Source organism: Nestor notabilis, unplaced genomic scaffold (genome assembly GCF_000696875.1).
Source record: "Nestor notabilis isolate BGI_N333 unplaced genomic scaffold, ASM69687v1 scaffold3501, whole genome shotgun sequence".
Classification (NCBI taxonomy): Eukaryota; Metazoa; Chordata; class Aves; order Psittaciformes; family Psittacidae; genus Nestor; species Nestor notabilis.
This window is the reverse complement of record NW_009914083.1, coordinates 283208-296724: the sequence shown is the minus strand read 5'-3', so window position 1 is coordinate 296724 and position 13517 is coordinate 283208. Positions and strand designations below refer to the sequence as shown.

The following is a 13517-nucleotide window of genomic DNA, read 5'->3' as shown; positions in this document are numbered from 1 at the left end:
GTTCTTTCATGCTCCAAAATTCATCTAGTTCTCTACAGTTAAAACAGCAGGTAATGTGTGTGGAAAAAATGTTCGTCTTGTTAATCTGTGCAGGAGAAATCTCAGTGTTGGATAGTGGTCTCAACGTTGAGTCCTTCTATATCAACTTTCCAGTTTAAATTTGCAGTAGCACATTCTGCCCTCAAATGAACAAATACCATTCACATGCTGGTTACTGGGAGCAGAATTTCTGATACTGGTGTGTTTTTGTGGTCAGAACTAAGAACTGGTGCTTGGGGTTGTGCTGAACGAGTTCTGTTCTATTTGGCCTTGCTGAGGAACTGAATGAAGTTATTTTAATGTCTGACCTGACCACCTTTTTTCTATTTTTCTGAAAGAAAAGTAAGAAACCGTTGCAAAGTGGTGGCAGATGTAAATAAGGTGGTTTTTAATGTGCTTTGCAAACTGACTCTTCCCAGTGGTGTGCTATGTTTGGAAGCCAACACTAATGGTGAATTTGCTATGGCGCGTATTTCTCATAGTAAATACCATTCGTTCACATACTGAAGAGGTAGATGACAGTGACCATTTTACTTCTGCGGTTTGTTACTAATAGTGTAAAAAATTTTACCCTACAGCCAAATGGATCTTAGTTACTCCTAAATGTGCAAAAATGCCAAAGTTGTAAGTTTTAGGTGAAAGCAGAAATAAAAGGGTCCTTATGTACTGTAAAATTACTTTAGCCTAGAAAAAAAGCATTAACTGGATTAATCAGGTTTAGCTGTTTGTGTTGTGACCTGACTTACTGTCTAACAAACTGAACTGGACATAATTGATTTTTCAAAGTAAAGCTGTAAAATATTCCTAAATATGTTCCTATGTGTATATCTGTTATATATGAGTTTATCTGTCTTGCTAATATGTATGTTTAATTAGACAGCCTGAAGCACCTTCAAGTTTTCTCCTCACTTTGGTTGATTTGCTTAGGTTTTCCTTAGATCCCTTACTTAGGATTCTTTTTTATTATCTAAAGCACTTTCAGCAAGGCTTACAAACCTTTGCAAAAGAGGGGTAAAATGAAGGAATACAGCTTCAAGTGCTGTAATGTCTAAAGATGTTGCCTATACTTTGTAGCTGTTATTTCCAGTCCTGTAATATCTTTTCTTGCTGGAAATTCATTGACTTGAAAGGAAAAAGGAGGTCCTGTGCTAGTGGTTTTGTGGGTGAACTAGGAAAATGTGAGTTTTGTACTTCCTTAATATATTTATTTCTTCCCAAGGATTGCTGAAGCTGCTGCCTACAAAGGTTATATGATCTCAGCAGCAAGTTACCTTATCTCTGTCAAAGTGGAACCTCTACCAAAGCTGTCCCACAGTCTGTCAGGATCTCCTCTTATTACCATCCAGCTCACCCACAAATTGGTAAGTGAAATGGTACCACATTTTTAGTAGCAATTCATATGGCATTTGTGACTACAATATTATGTTTTCCCAACCATTACACTACAATGACTTCAGTTTCCATCACTGCACAAGGCTGACTAGTGCACTTGTTGAAAAAGGTGAAGTGACAGATAGAGCTTTTGGCCTTTCTATATGTATTGTTCTAAGGATGTGTTTGTGCAGGCTACAGTAGGATGGTATAAATTACTGCTTTCACATTACGTCTGTCAAAATCAAGAATTCGTTTATGGATTTTGCTTTTGGTATTAATCCAGAGATAACGGAATATTCTCATTAATAAACCCAGAGAAGGGTCTCCTCCAAGGGTAGACACAAGTTTGATATGGGCAGAGGATCTCCTGGAGTAGCAGTGGAGCAGGTTCAAATTCCTATTCTAGTGTGAACTGCCCTTTCTAGAGAGCAGAGCATTCTGAATCTGAGAAACAAGAGACAAGAAATACAGGAATCTAAAAAAACCTGGAGGCAAGTTATATTCAAACTGATCAATTTCTATAAGACATTTCAATTTCACCAAATTAGCATATTCCGGTAAGAAATTTTAAAAACTGCTGATTTTGAGTTGCTCTTGGAGAAGAAGGCACCTCTTGGTCTTGCCAGTGGAGTGGTGAATAGTTGTGTGCAGACTCTCAGGTGCTGGCATGAGGCATACAGCATCTATGACCTACTTACAGTATTGAAGGGAAATGGAAAAGAAAGATTTCGATTCAAAAATGTTTCATAGAAAACATCTCTTCTATGTTCTTCCAAATATTTTATCGTATTTTTCTCTCAGTGGCTGTTCTCAAGCCAGTTTATCTTCTTCCTGTTAGGTTTCTGATAAAGACGGAGTAGGCTTCAGAAAACAAATACATGAGAAAACCCAAAGGCATAGAAATGTGTTGTTTTGCTGACAATTTAATAAAGTAAAGACTCTCCTGAATGTCCCCAGTGGCCTCGTAGAGGCGGGTGCTTGGAAGGAAAGATTATTTTGTGTAGATCATTTATAAAATGTACTTTATTTATTCAGGTACCTCCTCATGCTTTAGTATGATTACTTAGATGGCTGTTAAACAAACCTGTGTTGTTTTTTTTTGGGTGTGTTTGTTTTCTTTATGCCTGTTGGCTTTCACTGTGAAGATCACAGGGATCTTGGTATACAGGCAGAAATCTTACATTTATCCGCTGCCTTAGTTTTAGTCTGTAGAATCCATGAGAATGTGGTATGAACATGTCTAATGTATCTTGTTTATAACAGATACAGGTTGTCTGGGAGTTTCAGACTCTACCTATGGCAGTATGTGCTTTATACAGTGCATTAGGGGAGTGGCTGTTTTCTCTTACAGAGCTCTTACTGCTATATGTCAATGTGTTCATGGGCAGCCATCCATTATCTACTGTACTATTTCTACGGCTATGTCCATTTTGAGGAATGTTCTGTTCTTACTAGTCTTGTTAACGCCTGTTCAGGTGTGATTCAGCTTTGGTCAGTGGTGGTTTTCTGTGTGTCTGTGTGTGGTTTTTAAATTGTATTTTATGTTTTAAAATCGTTGTGGGAAATCGGGGAAACTTATCCCATTGTGTTAACAGCACTGAAAAAGTAGCTTAGTGCTGTCCGAAATCAGTCTATAAATACATTTGTATTTGAAGTTCTGAGGGTTTTCATTATAAGGAGGGAAGTATTTCTAAATGTGTCGTGAGCATGATCTTAATCTCTCTTCAATAAACTGTATGGGGATAACAACTGTGCTAGATTTTGCTCTTAGGCATACAGCCCTGAAAGGAGATGGATAAAGCACAGAAGGTACCCCCCTCTGAAGGGCAGGGAACTCTTCACCCGCTTACTCCCTCCAGTAGTAATCTGTCACTGGCTTTTATATCTTACTAACTGGCAACAAGCTGTTACTTGGACGAGAAAACATAGGTCCTTTCTGTCATGCTACGTATTATTTCACTTTCTGAAGTGGATTCATTCAGTTGAGTATGATTGCTCATGAAATTATAGAGTTTAAAATGTAAGAGACATTCAGGCTTCAAGATCGCTGTGTTAAAGCATGTACTCTAAAGTGAAGAGTGACAGTCAAGCTATTTATGTTAAGTTTATGATGGAATGTAATGATTAAAGCAAGAGCATAAAATCTGGCTTAGAAACCTGTTCCATCCATTAAAATACTGCTTGTTTGCTTGTACTAATGAGAGAAGCATTTGAAGTGGATGCTGATCTCATTCTTATAGTTTGTTCCACATAATGTTCTCAGAGGAAAATGTAGCAAGAAAAAGTAAAAAATAACAAGTCCAAACAAATAGGTTGTCTCTATTTAAATTTGCATCTGACTTATTTCAATTGATCAGATAAAGTTATAGCTACTCCGATGGCATCTGCTGGATTTCACAAGTATGAAAACGCGAGGAGTAAAAGGAGAATAATGTGGCCTCTTGTAGTGGTTGTAGTGATGCTTGGCCCATCTTAACATCTTAATTCTTTTTCTTCTAGTGTGCATAGGAAAAATGCCAGTCGTTAAGTATCAGAAAACAAAAAAGAGTGAAATAAAACATGTCTGTTTTAGGAAACAGTTATAAAGAGAATGTCTGTGAACCGAGAATCACCTCTTAAATCAAAACTTCACAGAGCATTTATCATTCCACAGCCTGACTGTTAGTTAAATATCCCCTTACGCAAGGATTCTCTAGGGTTCTCTGAAGTGGTCTGCATTTTTTACGTAGGTTTTGGGAGCTTGAGGTGATTAAATTCCTCTTTCTGTTTGAAACATGAAGCAATAGAAACTGATACTAAGACTGCAGGAGTATTTATAAATGGCATGATAATGCTTCCTTTTCCAGGAATCACCATCGGGCAGTGGGCAGAGTACACAGAAGAGAAGGGTGCCCAGGTGGTGGAACAGGCTGGAGGTTAAACTGGAGCTGGGAAGTCTCCTCACAGTTAATACATACACTATTGCTTTCGTGGGTACATAGACTAGGCAGACCAGAGGCTCCCCTCCATTGGAGGGGATGTAAAAAGAGGACATTAGTAATTACAGCCATTAGGCTTTGATGTTCAGGCTTGAAGCTGAATTCTTCTGGGACTAATTCTTTCTACTAACAGAATAGGCAGAAAATCTTCTAGTCCAGCTTCTATTAGTGGAAAATGGCTTTCTGACTTAAAATAGAAACTCTTGTGAGTCAGGATGAAAAAGGCATCCAATTTTTTTCACAGGATAAAAATATTACTTATTCTTCTTATGAAGTAAAGACTCCCTGTGGGTAGGACAGACATATAGATTTTGCTTCTTATAGTTCTGTTTTTAATTGTCACTATTCTAACAACAGTTTACTCTGCATGATATCTGAAACTGGTTTTTCTGTTACTCTTTTTTTCTTATGAGAATATTAACAGCTTTAGATGCATTGTTTTGCAAGAAAACTGCATCAAGGATTTAAAATAATGTCTTTGCATAAGAACATAAAGTGATTAAGTGTTTCATTCTTTCTGCCATTCTGAGGAATGCTTATCCGCTCTCTCTATTCACAGTGTCCACTATTGTAATACAGTAACATAGCTGGGGATGAAAAGAAATTACCATTTTCTTTCTCTGGAGATACAAGATAGCTTTCCATGTGATATTAGGGTATCGAGGGCCTTTTTGCTTGAGACTTCATTTACGTTCATACATCTTCTTAGTGACTGTCCCTTCCTTCGCACCGCTTTGGGTACAAGATAAAGATGAGAGAGAACCCATAGTACTTTGTGACACTGTAGACTCAGATCTCTTGTTGTCACTCTGTTAAGCTATTTTATGAATAATGGGATTTAAAATATCATTGAATATTTAATACTGTTGGTTCAGTGGTAGTCACAATAGTCTTGCCAGTCAACATACGCGTGTGCAGAGAATGGGAACCTTGCTCTGTGTGTATAGATACTGTTTTCTTTCTATAATTACCTGAAAAACTAACAGATAAAGGCTGTGATGCAAGAAAGTTATGTTCATTGACAGCTACTATTGCAGGTAACTGCAGCATATTCTGTATGAACACACATTTTCCTCTAAACTTACCAGCTCCCTCAATACACCTGCTGATTGGGTCAGGTTGTGGTATGGCGTAGTCTCTGTTCTATAGATTGGAACACTTCCAGCCCATCAAGGAGGATCAGAGTGAGAACAAGGGAAATAGTAGGAGGATCAACAGCGGTAGCTGTTGTTCGTCTTTAGCCAATGTGTGTTATGGCTGAAAATGTGAATTCCTCAAAACTGTGAAGATGTCAAGTTACGTTGAAGATGCATTTTTTTGAATTGTATTCATTCTAATATAAACATCTATCAGCAAAAGTTTGTCTGAACTAAAGCCTTCTAATAGACAAAAGTTGATACACTAAGTTACAATAGTCAGTTGTTTGGAACATTTTGGTGAAAGATGGACTTTTTTCGTCTGATCTTTAAAATTATGATGCTCTGCTCTTCAGCACCTTAACTGGTTTCTTTGTTGCCAAAGACAGTAGTTCATCCAACACCTTCAGTGTGTGTGGGATGATGTGAAGACTGATGATAGTTTGCAGCTGGAGAAAGCTTAATCTCAACCTTTCCAGATGTTCTGTAATGAAGCAACAGTACATTTTGTAAAACGATTATCCTCAAAAATTTCTGTTTCTAGCAAGATGTTTTTCATAGCAGGAGCAGCCAGAGAAGAACTAACATTTCACTTGTATGATCCAAGAAATTCCAGCACAGGGTAGAAATTTAGAGAAGATGAATGTCAAGGCTGAAATGCAAACACAACATACTCTGGCAAGTGTCAGAAGAGGCAACAGAGGGAGAAATGGTGTAACTGCTGACTGTTGCATATTGTGAGAGGGCCTCGTGTGAAGAGTAGATGCAGATTGGAAATTCTTAATGTAGCTGGTTTCCCCCAGATATAGTCAAGATAAGTGCCACCTGAAAGACTTGTTTGATTCTGGGGAAAAAAGAAGTGCTTTCCTAAGTTACTACTTGGCATTGTTCCATCTCATTCCTTTGTTCCATGTGGTTCATTTTAACAAACGTCGCACTGGGGAGTTGTCTGCCTGACCATTGAGTGTTATCTTTCCTCCCATATTATTACACTGAATCATTCAAACAGCTGCTGCTCTCCTCATTTTTTTGACCAACTAATCTCTTGATCATTTCTCTGCTCTTGCTCTTTTACTTTCTGCAATGAATGCTTCCCGGCAGAACCCCACAATGGCCTGCTCACTAGAGTGCTTTGTCAGTGAAGCTTTATCAGCTTTTCCCGTTAATCCCATCTCATATTCTGTTACGTGACTTTCTTAAATCTTCAGAACCAGGAGTCATACAAGAGCATCAGCATTCATTATTGTAAGTGCAGCCTGTGTGTCTGGGAAGTGCTCTCTTGGGGTGCTACTTTGGAGGTGGAAAAGTGCAGGGAAAAGACAGACCTGAACTTCTCTTAACTGCTCCCATAGTGAAAAAGTGCTGGTAGTTCTCTTGTAGCTCCAGGAGACAGACGAGGTAAAGGAACATTTTCATTGAGCTTTAGATAAGGTAATGGAGCTTCTGCTTCTAAAAGGTACCTGAACATCATTGTTCTTTCTTGTATTTTGCCTGGCCAGCAGTATGCCATATCCCAAGCTTTGTTTAGTATCATTACTGATAGGAAAATAAAATGGGAGAATGACCAAATCTTGTTTGTACACAAATATTAGTGCTACTATAAGAGAGACAAATCAATGTGCAGCCAATTTATTTTTATGGCAAGTTAAGTGTTGATGAATTTATATATTGATTGAGGAAAATGAATGACCTTTGCCCTCATCTGCAGAACAAAGGTATAATTTTTCACTGGATCGACTTTGCCAGAGAAATTTAAATAAAATACTATTAAAACTGTGACTCTTAGAGTGTACCCCAATTAAACAAAAAGAAAAAAAACCCCAAATCTTCATAATTCAAAAATCAAAGCAAAGTTCAGTACTTTGTTATACAAGTTAAATCCTTGCTATAAGGAATACAGAAAATCCATTGAGTTCAAATGAGAACTGAACAGAATTGCAGCTAATTTTTTTGTTCCTGGGCAACCTTAAAATACAAGTACTTGTTATGATGATATACAGCATTTCTAAAAAACCAGCAATAGTTCTGTATTGTTACTGTTATTAACAGAAACATTGCAGGACATATTTTCTCATAGGAATCCATTCTAAAAGCCTAGAAAATTGCAGTTACAAAAAATACAGATTTTCATTAAGCACGTTAAAGACTGCTTGCTGTAAGAACCAGGGTTGCATTGTAATAAGCTGTAATTCATAGAATGTTTCATTTCGATTTCAGAACAAACTCAAGCCTACTGAGGCACAATACTTCCCTGTGTATCACTCATTTGTCATGAAACAAGTCCTCAATATTTCTTTGTAAATGAGCCTTTTGCCTTTGAGGTGGATATTGCAACAGGAGTGAGGGCATCATGAAGTTATTGAATGATTTTGGAAGTATGCAAGTAGTTTTCTTTCAATTTGAAGTGTAGTTGCTGACACTTATTCTTTGGGTATGTGGGTAATTTTATATGCCAGCTTCCACTTAGTGTGTCTATAAAATTACCTCTTGCCCAAAGAAAATAACCACTAGTGACTGGAACTGAGTGTTATCAATTTACAGCAAAAAACATCTGCTTTTTCTCTTACAAATTTCTGCTTTCAAGTGACAGTGCATCAGCAGTTGGAGGTCAGTCAATACCAAGCAATAAAGTTTGAAAAATCTTGCTGACTTAAACCCCGAACTGAATTCCAGAGTCATCCTATTTTACAGAACTGTAGCATCTTGTGCTGCTTCACACTCTGCCTGTGATTGAACATTTGTCACAGGAGGAGAAGGGAAAATTACAGGGTTTATATTTGATGTGATCAAATCTGGTCCAGTGATTTAGAGTTCTGTCCCAGCTGTGAACACAATTTTTTAAATTCAATTTGATTCCTCTTGTTTAAGGTCCTCATCAGTGACTACGTCCTCAAAGCATCCTTGCATGTAGTAGTGGCTCATGGCAAGAGTTCCAGCTAGCTGTGCTACATTAAATGAACTCTCAGGGTTTCTGCTATAAAACAGATTTCTTTGCACAGTGTTAATACAGATATACACTTATTTAAATGTTATGAAAAAAAGTTACTGCAGAGGTGAAGTAGCCAACATTAAGATGTTATTAACTTTGATGTTTAAAATCATAACCAGAAATGTAAGGACATACCACCAGTCCCTAATCCCCCACTGTGAGCATGGATCCTATAAAATCTCTCTTCATGAAGTCACGCTGTTTTGAAGTGGCAGAAATAAACTGCAGCATTTGAAATAGCAAGGAGCTGGATTTAGAACCAAAATGCCCAAATTATTTCTGACCTTATTAAAAAAAAATGTATATGATTTTTCTGACTGAGAACTTGAAATTCACTACAGTCAGACAGATGGAGAGACCACGTTTTCAAAACTGTTTTGTGAAGAGATGCAGTAACTGTAAAGTGTAGAATTCAAATTTAATTACAATCCATGGTAGAACTTCTGAATCCCATGGGGCCAAGCTTTCAGTCCTCACTCAAATGATGATCTAACTGGTACAACTCAATTCTTCATTATTCATAACAATTCAGAAAGAAAATAGAATCAAATCCAAGGACTAAAAATGCACATTTGTTTTGGATAGTTTGTCTGTTGGTTGTGCTGGCAGGCAGTGATTTTTAGTGAACAGAAATCTAATGCTAATGCATTGCTGTCTCTCATTAGTAACATCTTAAATAATCCATATAAAAGCAAAAGAACGAAGGACTTCGCAGATCCTCTGGACCCACTGACTAAACTGTAGGCAGGTTCAACTCGGTTTGTCTTCCACACAAGGAAGGTTAGGTTCCAGACAAGTTACTGTGGTGGAGGGGTTTAAGAAAGATGTTCTTGTCTGTTTCATTTGATTTGTAATTTTAATCCTTCACATTTCAGCTGAGTCATATTGTCTGGGTTCATGCTGGAAGTCTTACACAGAGTGGCAAGCTTTTAAGATCTAGATTTTCCTACACTCCTAATTTTCTTACTGTATTCCCACATATGGCAAGAATTAAATCAGATGAGACCCATTTTCCTAAGTGCTGAGAGTTGGTCTTAAGCCAGTTTTCTGTGTCTCATATCTTATGTGTATCTCAGAAAGGCAGAGTTGCCACAATACCAATTTTTGCACAGTTAAATGGGATGACGTTTATGAGGAATACAGCGCTGTGTACAAATATCTTCTGAAAATGTAAAGTTCTGTCAGCACTACATTTAAGTAATTAACAAGTAGAAAGTTTACTACAAAATTTCTCACTAGTTATTTCAGCTGAGGTGCCATCTATAGTTACATTTACTTAAACTGCTTTATTGCTTTCAGTAATACGGAGTCTGAATAACCTGTTCTACATTCTCCTGGAGGTACTTTGGTGTAACAGTTGCTAGGTTTTTTGTACTGCTGGTGGCTTCAAGATGTTAGTGCTAAGTGTTGAGGGAACTGAGCTAGTTTTTATTAATTCTGTGTGGTTTGAACTTGCTCATGCTCTTTGCCTTTTAGATTGTGGGTTCACATTTCTCGCTTGCCAGTCCAAGGCATTATCACATGCTTGTATTTTAGGTTCCTAGATTTCTGGCATGCCAGTGAAACCTCTTAAGCTTTCAGGAATAATTTATATGGCATGAATGACCAATATTTAAATGCATATAAACAAATGATGCTTCACTCAGAAAATGGTAAATAAACTAGATCTATTTTTGTGCTCCTGATTTATGTTCTTCTGCCTTGGAAACATATGCTAAAATGTACTAAAAATGATAAGTTAATGAAAGGCTAACTGTTACAAAGATGAGATGTTTTGAAAAGAATACATCCTTCTGCACATACTCTCGTTTAGAACACTGCTGTGGAAAGGCTCTAGGCTATTTCTTTTAATCTCATGAATTAGTTTTGGGTTTTTTGGAGAGAGGGTGTCCAAAAGAGTACAAGATCTAGAAGGATATGGACGATAACAGGAAAATTCAGGTGTACTTGTAAAGCTTTTTCAACATGAAACTCCTCTGTGTTGGCTGTCAGTTAAGAGGGATCTGACTAGGAGTTTGTGAAAGTTGCACATTGAACACATCAGACATGAATGATGAATGCAAGGGAGCTCACTATGGTTTTGTGGAACTGAAAAAGCTTAGTTTGTGATAATGACGATTGAAAAGTTGTCTTCAAATTTACTGTTCTGTGGAACAGCAAGTAGTGGACTGTTTCCAAATGAATTTATTTATGGTTAGGAAGAGGAGAATTTGAAAATTTAAATCCACTTAATGCAAATTTATTTTATTGTTTTTTTGGTTTTTTGGGTTTTGTTTTGTACCTTTAAGTAGTAACAATTCCTGCAGGAAAGTGCTTTGGACCACGAATGAGAAAACTAGAATATTCAGAGTGGAGTCCTCGCAACTGTAACAGAGAAGTGGGGAAGGTTGAGGGAGAGGTACCAGTTGTACAGCCTAATAGAGGCCAAGATACTGCTCTGCTGCCAGTGATGAGCAGCATTAGTACAGAAACAGTTCTACCCTTTCTAATACGCTTCTGAGCTATTGCATTTAACCAGCAATGACAAAACGGGGCACCTGCTTGGCAGTGGTGAGTGTGAGCTGCCTTTGCCTTTCCACAGTGGCATTTCTTCTAAAGCAAACCCACAGCCACCTGATACTGTGTTGTGGCTGTGATCGTGCTTATTACAAGGCAGCTCTATGGCTAAGTATAGGCTGTGTTACAGTAACAGCACCAATCTTAAACAATGCTTGTATTCAGTTCACACAATGTAAATAAAAACTTTGGCTTGGAAGAGAGTGCTAATTTTAGCTCAGTAATGGCAGAGGAGTCATACTTCAGAGAAATCTGTGGATGGTAATTTCTGGGTTTGCTCGTTTCCCTCCCCACTGCTTGTTACACCAGGCATTTGAGCTCGACTCCATCTGCTTTGCAGCAGAGCTGGTAGATAATGATATTAACAGCTAGTACTAAAAGCTTGAAGTTGTTTTTCTATCAGGAAATGTGCAGCTGCTAAGGAGGGATTTCACCTTTTTTAGGTGTTTGGTTTGGTTTTTTGTTAAAAAAATACCTTCTCTCCCTTCCCCCCCAGTAGAGTTCTTCCCAACTCTGCCGTGACTTGCAGTGTATTCCAGTAATCTTGTTCTGTTCTATCCATCATGCTATCATTTAATGACTAACATATGTTTTGAAGAGGAAAGTGCACTCTAGACGAAGGCAGGGCTTATGTGATAACACTTTAAGGATGACAGCCAGAGCATCACAATTTAGGAAAGAGTGAAGAATGTAGCAACATGTTTTACAGGGATTACTCATGTGATTTCAGTCAAGCACATTGTCATGTGCTTTGCTGAAGGTATTATATAGTGCTAAACAAGAAAAGATAGATGATGTAAAAATCATAGATAAATGCCATGAAGTAATAAAATGAAATTGAAATCTAATTTGCAGTAAATTAAAGTTGGATAAATTTAAAGTTCTGTTTTAGAATATTAACCTCCTCTTAGAAAATTAAAAGTAAGGGAAAAAGAAAAATTAGAAAGGGGAATGCAAGGAATTTTTAAGGGTTTTTTTCTCTTTAGAGAATTCTTTTCCTCAGATTATTGGACTCTGATGTCTGGCTTTTATTTTTTGTTCAAGGATTGAGCCTGGAGATGTTTAATGCATAGAACTAATGCAGGAGGCTACGGAATATGCTTTTTATAAAGATAAACTTGGAAATCCTTATGAAGATAAGTGTAAGAAGTCATGTCTCAGGCACAGATATTTTTAGTCAAGTAACTCTTGGTTGATTTCAGAGAAAGAACTAGATGGTAATATTAGTTAAAATAAACCCTCTGGTTTCTTTAGAGCAAGTCTGATCTGGTCAGCTGGAAATGTTTTCATGACACACATTAGAGGCTGGTACGTAAAGCCTCTGTAAGATCAGGTATTTTTGCAGTGCACCCATGCACAGTGGGCACTTTGCTTTCATAGTCTCTCTGTGGCTGTAAGAGAATGCAGGAACTGTGAATGCTTAAGGAGATTTTTAATTAATAAAGTCACGAGAGGAAAAAATATGCTGTGGCACTTAAAAGACTGGTCCATGTTAAACTGTGTGTGAATTATGCTGCTCTTTGGCAACAATTTTATAATAGACTTTTTATTAGCGTAAAGACGTTTTAAATAATGTCAATAGTGGTAATTTCAGAAGCACCACTGTCTGTATTTTTCATTCCTTGTTTCTGTCTGCTGTGATAATTGATATCAAATACATCTTGCAACAGAATAAATCTGGAGAAAGCACCAGACACACCAGGGACTTTGGTTTTCCTGAGTAGTGTTTATCATTATTCATTTAAACTGCTGAAATCTTGCTGATTCCCGCTTGTTATTGGTGATGACAATTCTACCCTCAGCAAGTTGTGGAATCTCAGATTTGGGAGAAAGCTGCTTTTTTTTTTTTTTTTTTTCTGGTGGGTTTTTCCTCCCTCAACCTAAAAATAAATTTTATTGATTTTTTCCTCTGGCAGACAAATGATAATTCTTTTTAGGAGTATCACTTAGGCTTTCAGAACTGGATCCATTTTTCTTTGTTAAGAAAGTCAGCCTTGCAACGTAATGCAATTAATTATGCATTCCACCTAATTAGAAGGCTGGAACAGTACTGAATTTTTATTCTAATCTCCAATTTCTTAGTTTAATTTCTATGTAATGGTTGTATTGTAATTCATGCAAAATTTTCCCCCTAGATTTATGTCAGTGTTGTAGGCCTGGTTTCCATCACAACAATGTTGTGATGATCTATTTTCTAGTCTAACAGTCTTATTTGTTGCTGCTCAAGCTGCAGAGAAAACATGGCTATAGAAACTGGCTAAACATTTAGTTGGGAGCAGGTTCTCATACGGAGTCCATCAGCAGGAGTTCACAGAAGTTAATAAAACAATGCCAGCTTGTACTAACTGAGGGCATCTCCTCCAGGAAAGACATTCTCAGGCTCAACCACAGTGGCTCTCAGGGCGTTCCTGTAATAGCCGTTGTACTTCTAAAAACTGCTCAAAC

General features: G+C 37.4%; 1 protein-coding gene across 1 annotated transcript in view; it reads left to right on the top strand.

Moving 5' to 3' along the window:
- The window catches only part of GPR133 (G protein-coupled receptor 133), a 139272-nt gene that overhangs the window by 24811 nt on the left and 100944 nt on the right, over nt 1-13517 (top strand). The window contains exon 13 of the mRNA XM_010023467.1: nt 1259-1400. Coding sequence (XP_010021769.1) covers nt 1259-1400 — 142 coding nt within the window. The remainder of the gene's footprint in view (nt 1-1258; nt 1401-13517) is intronic.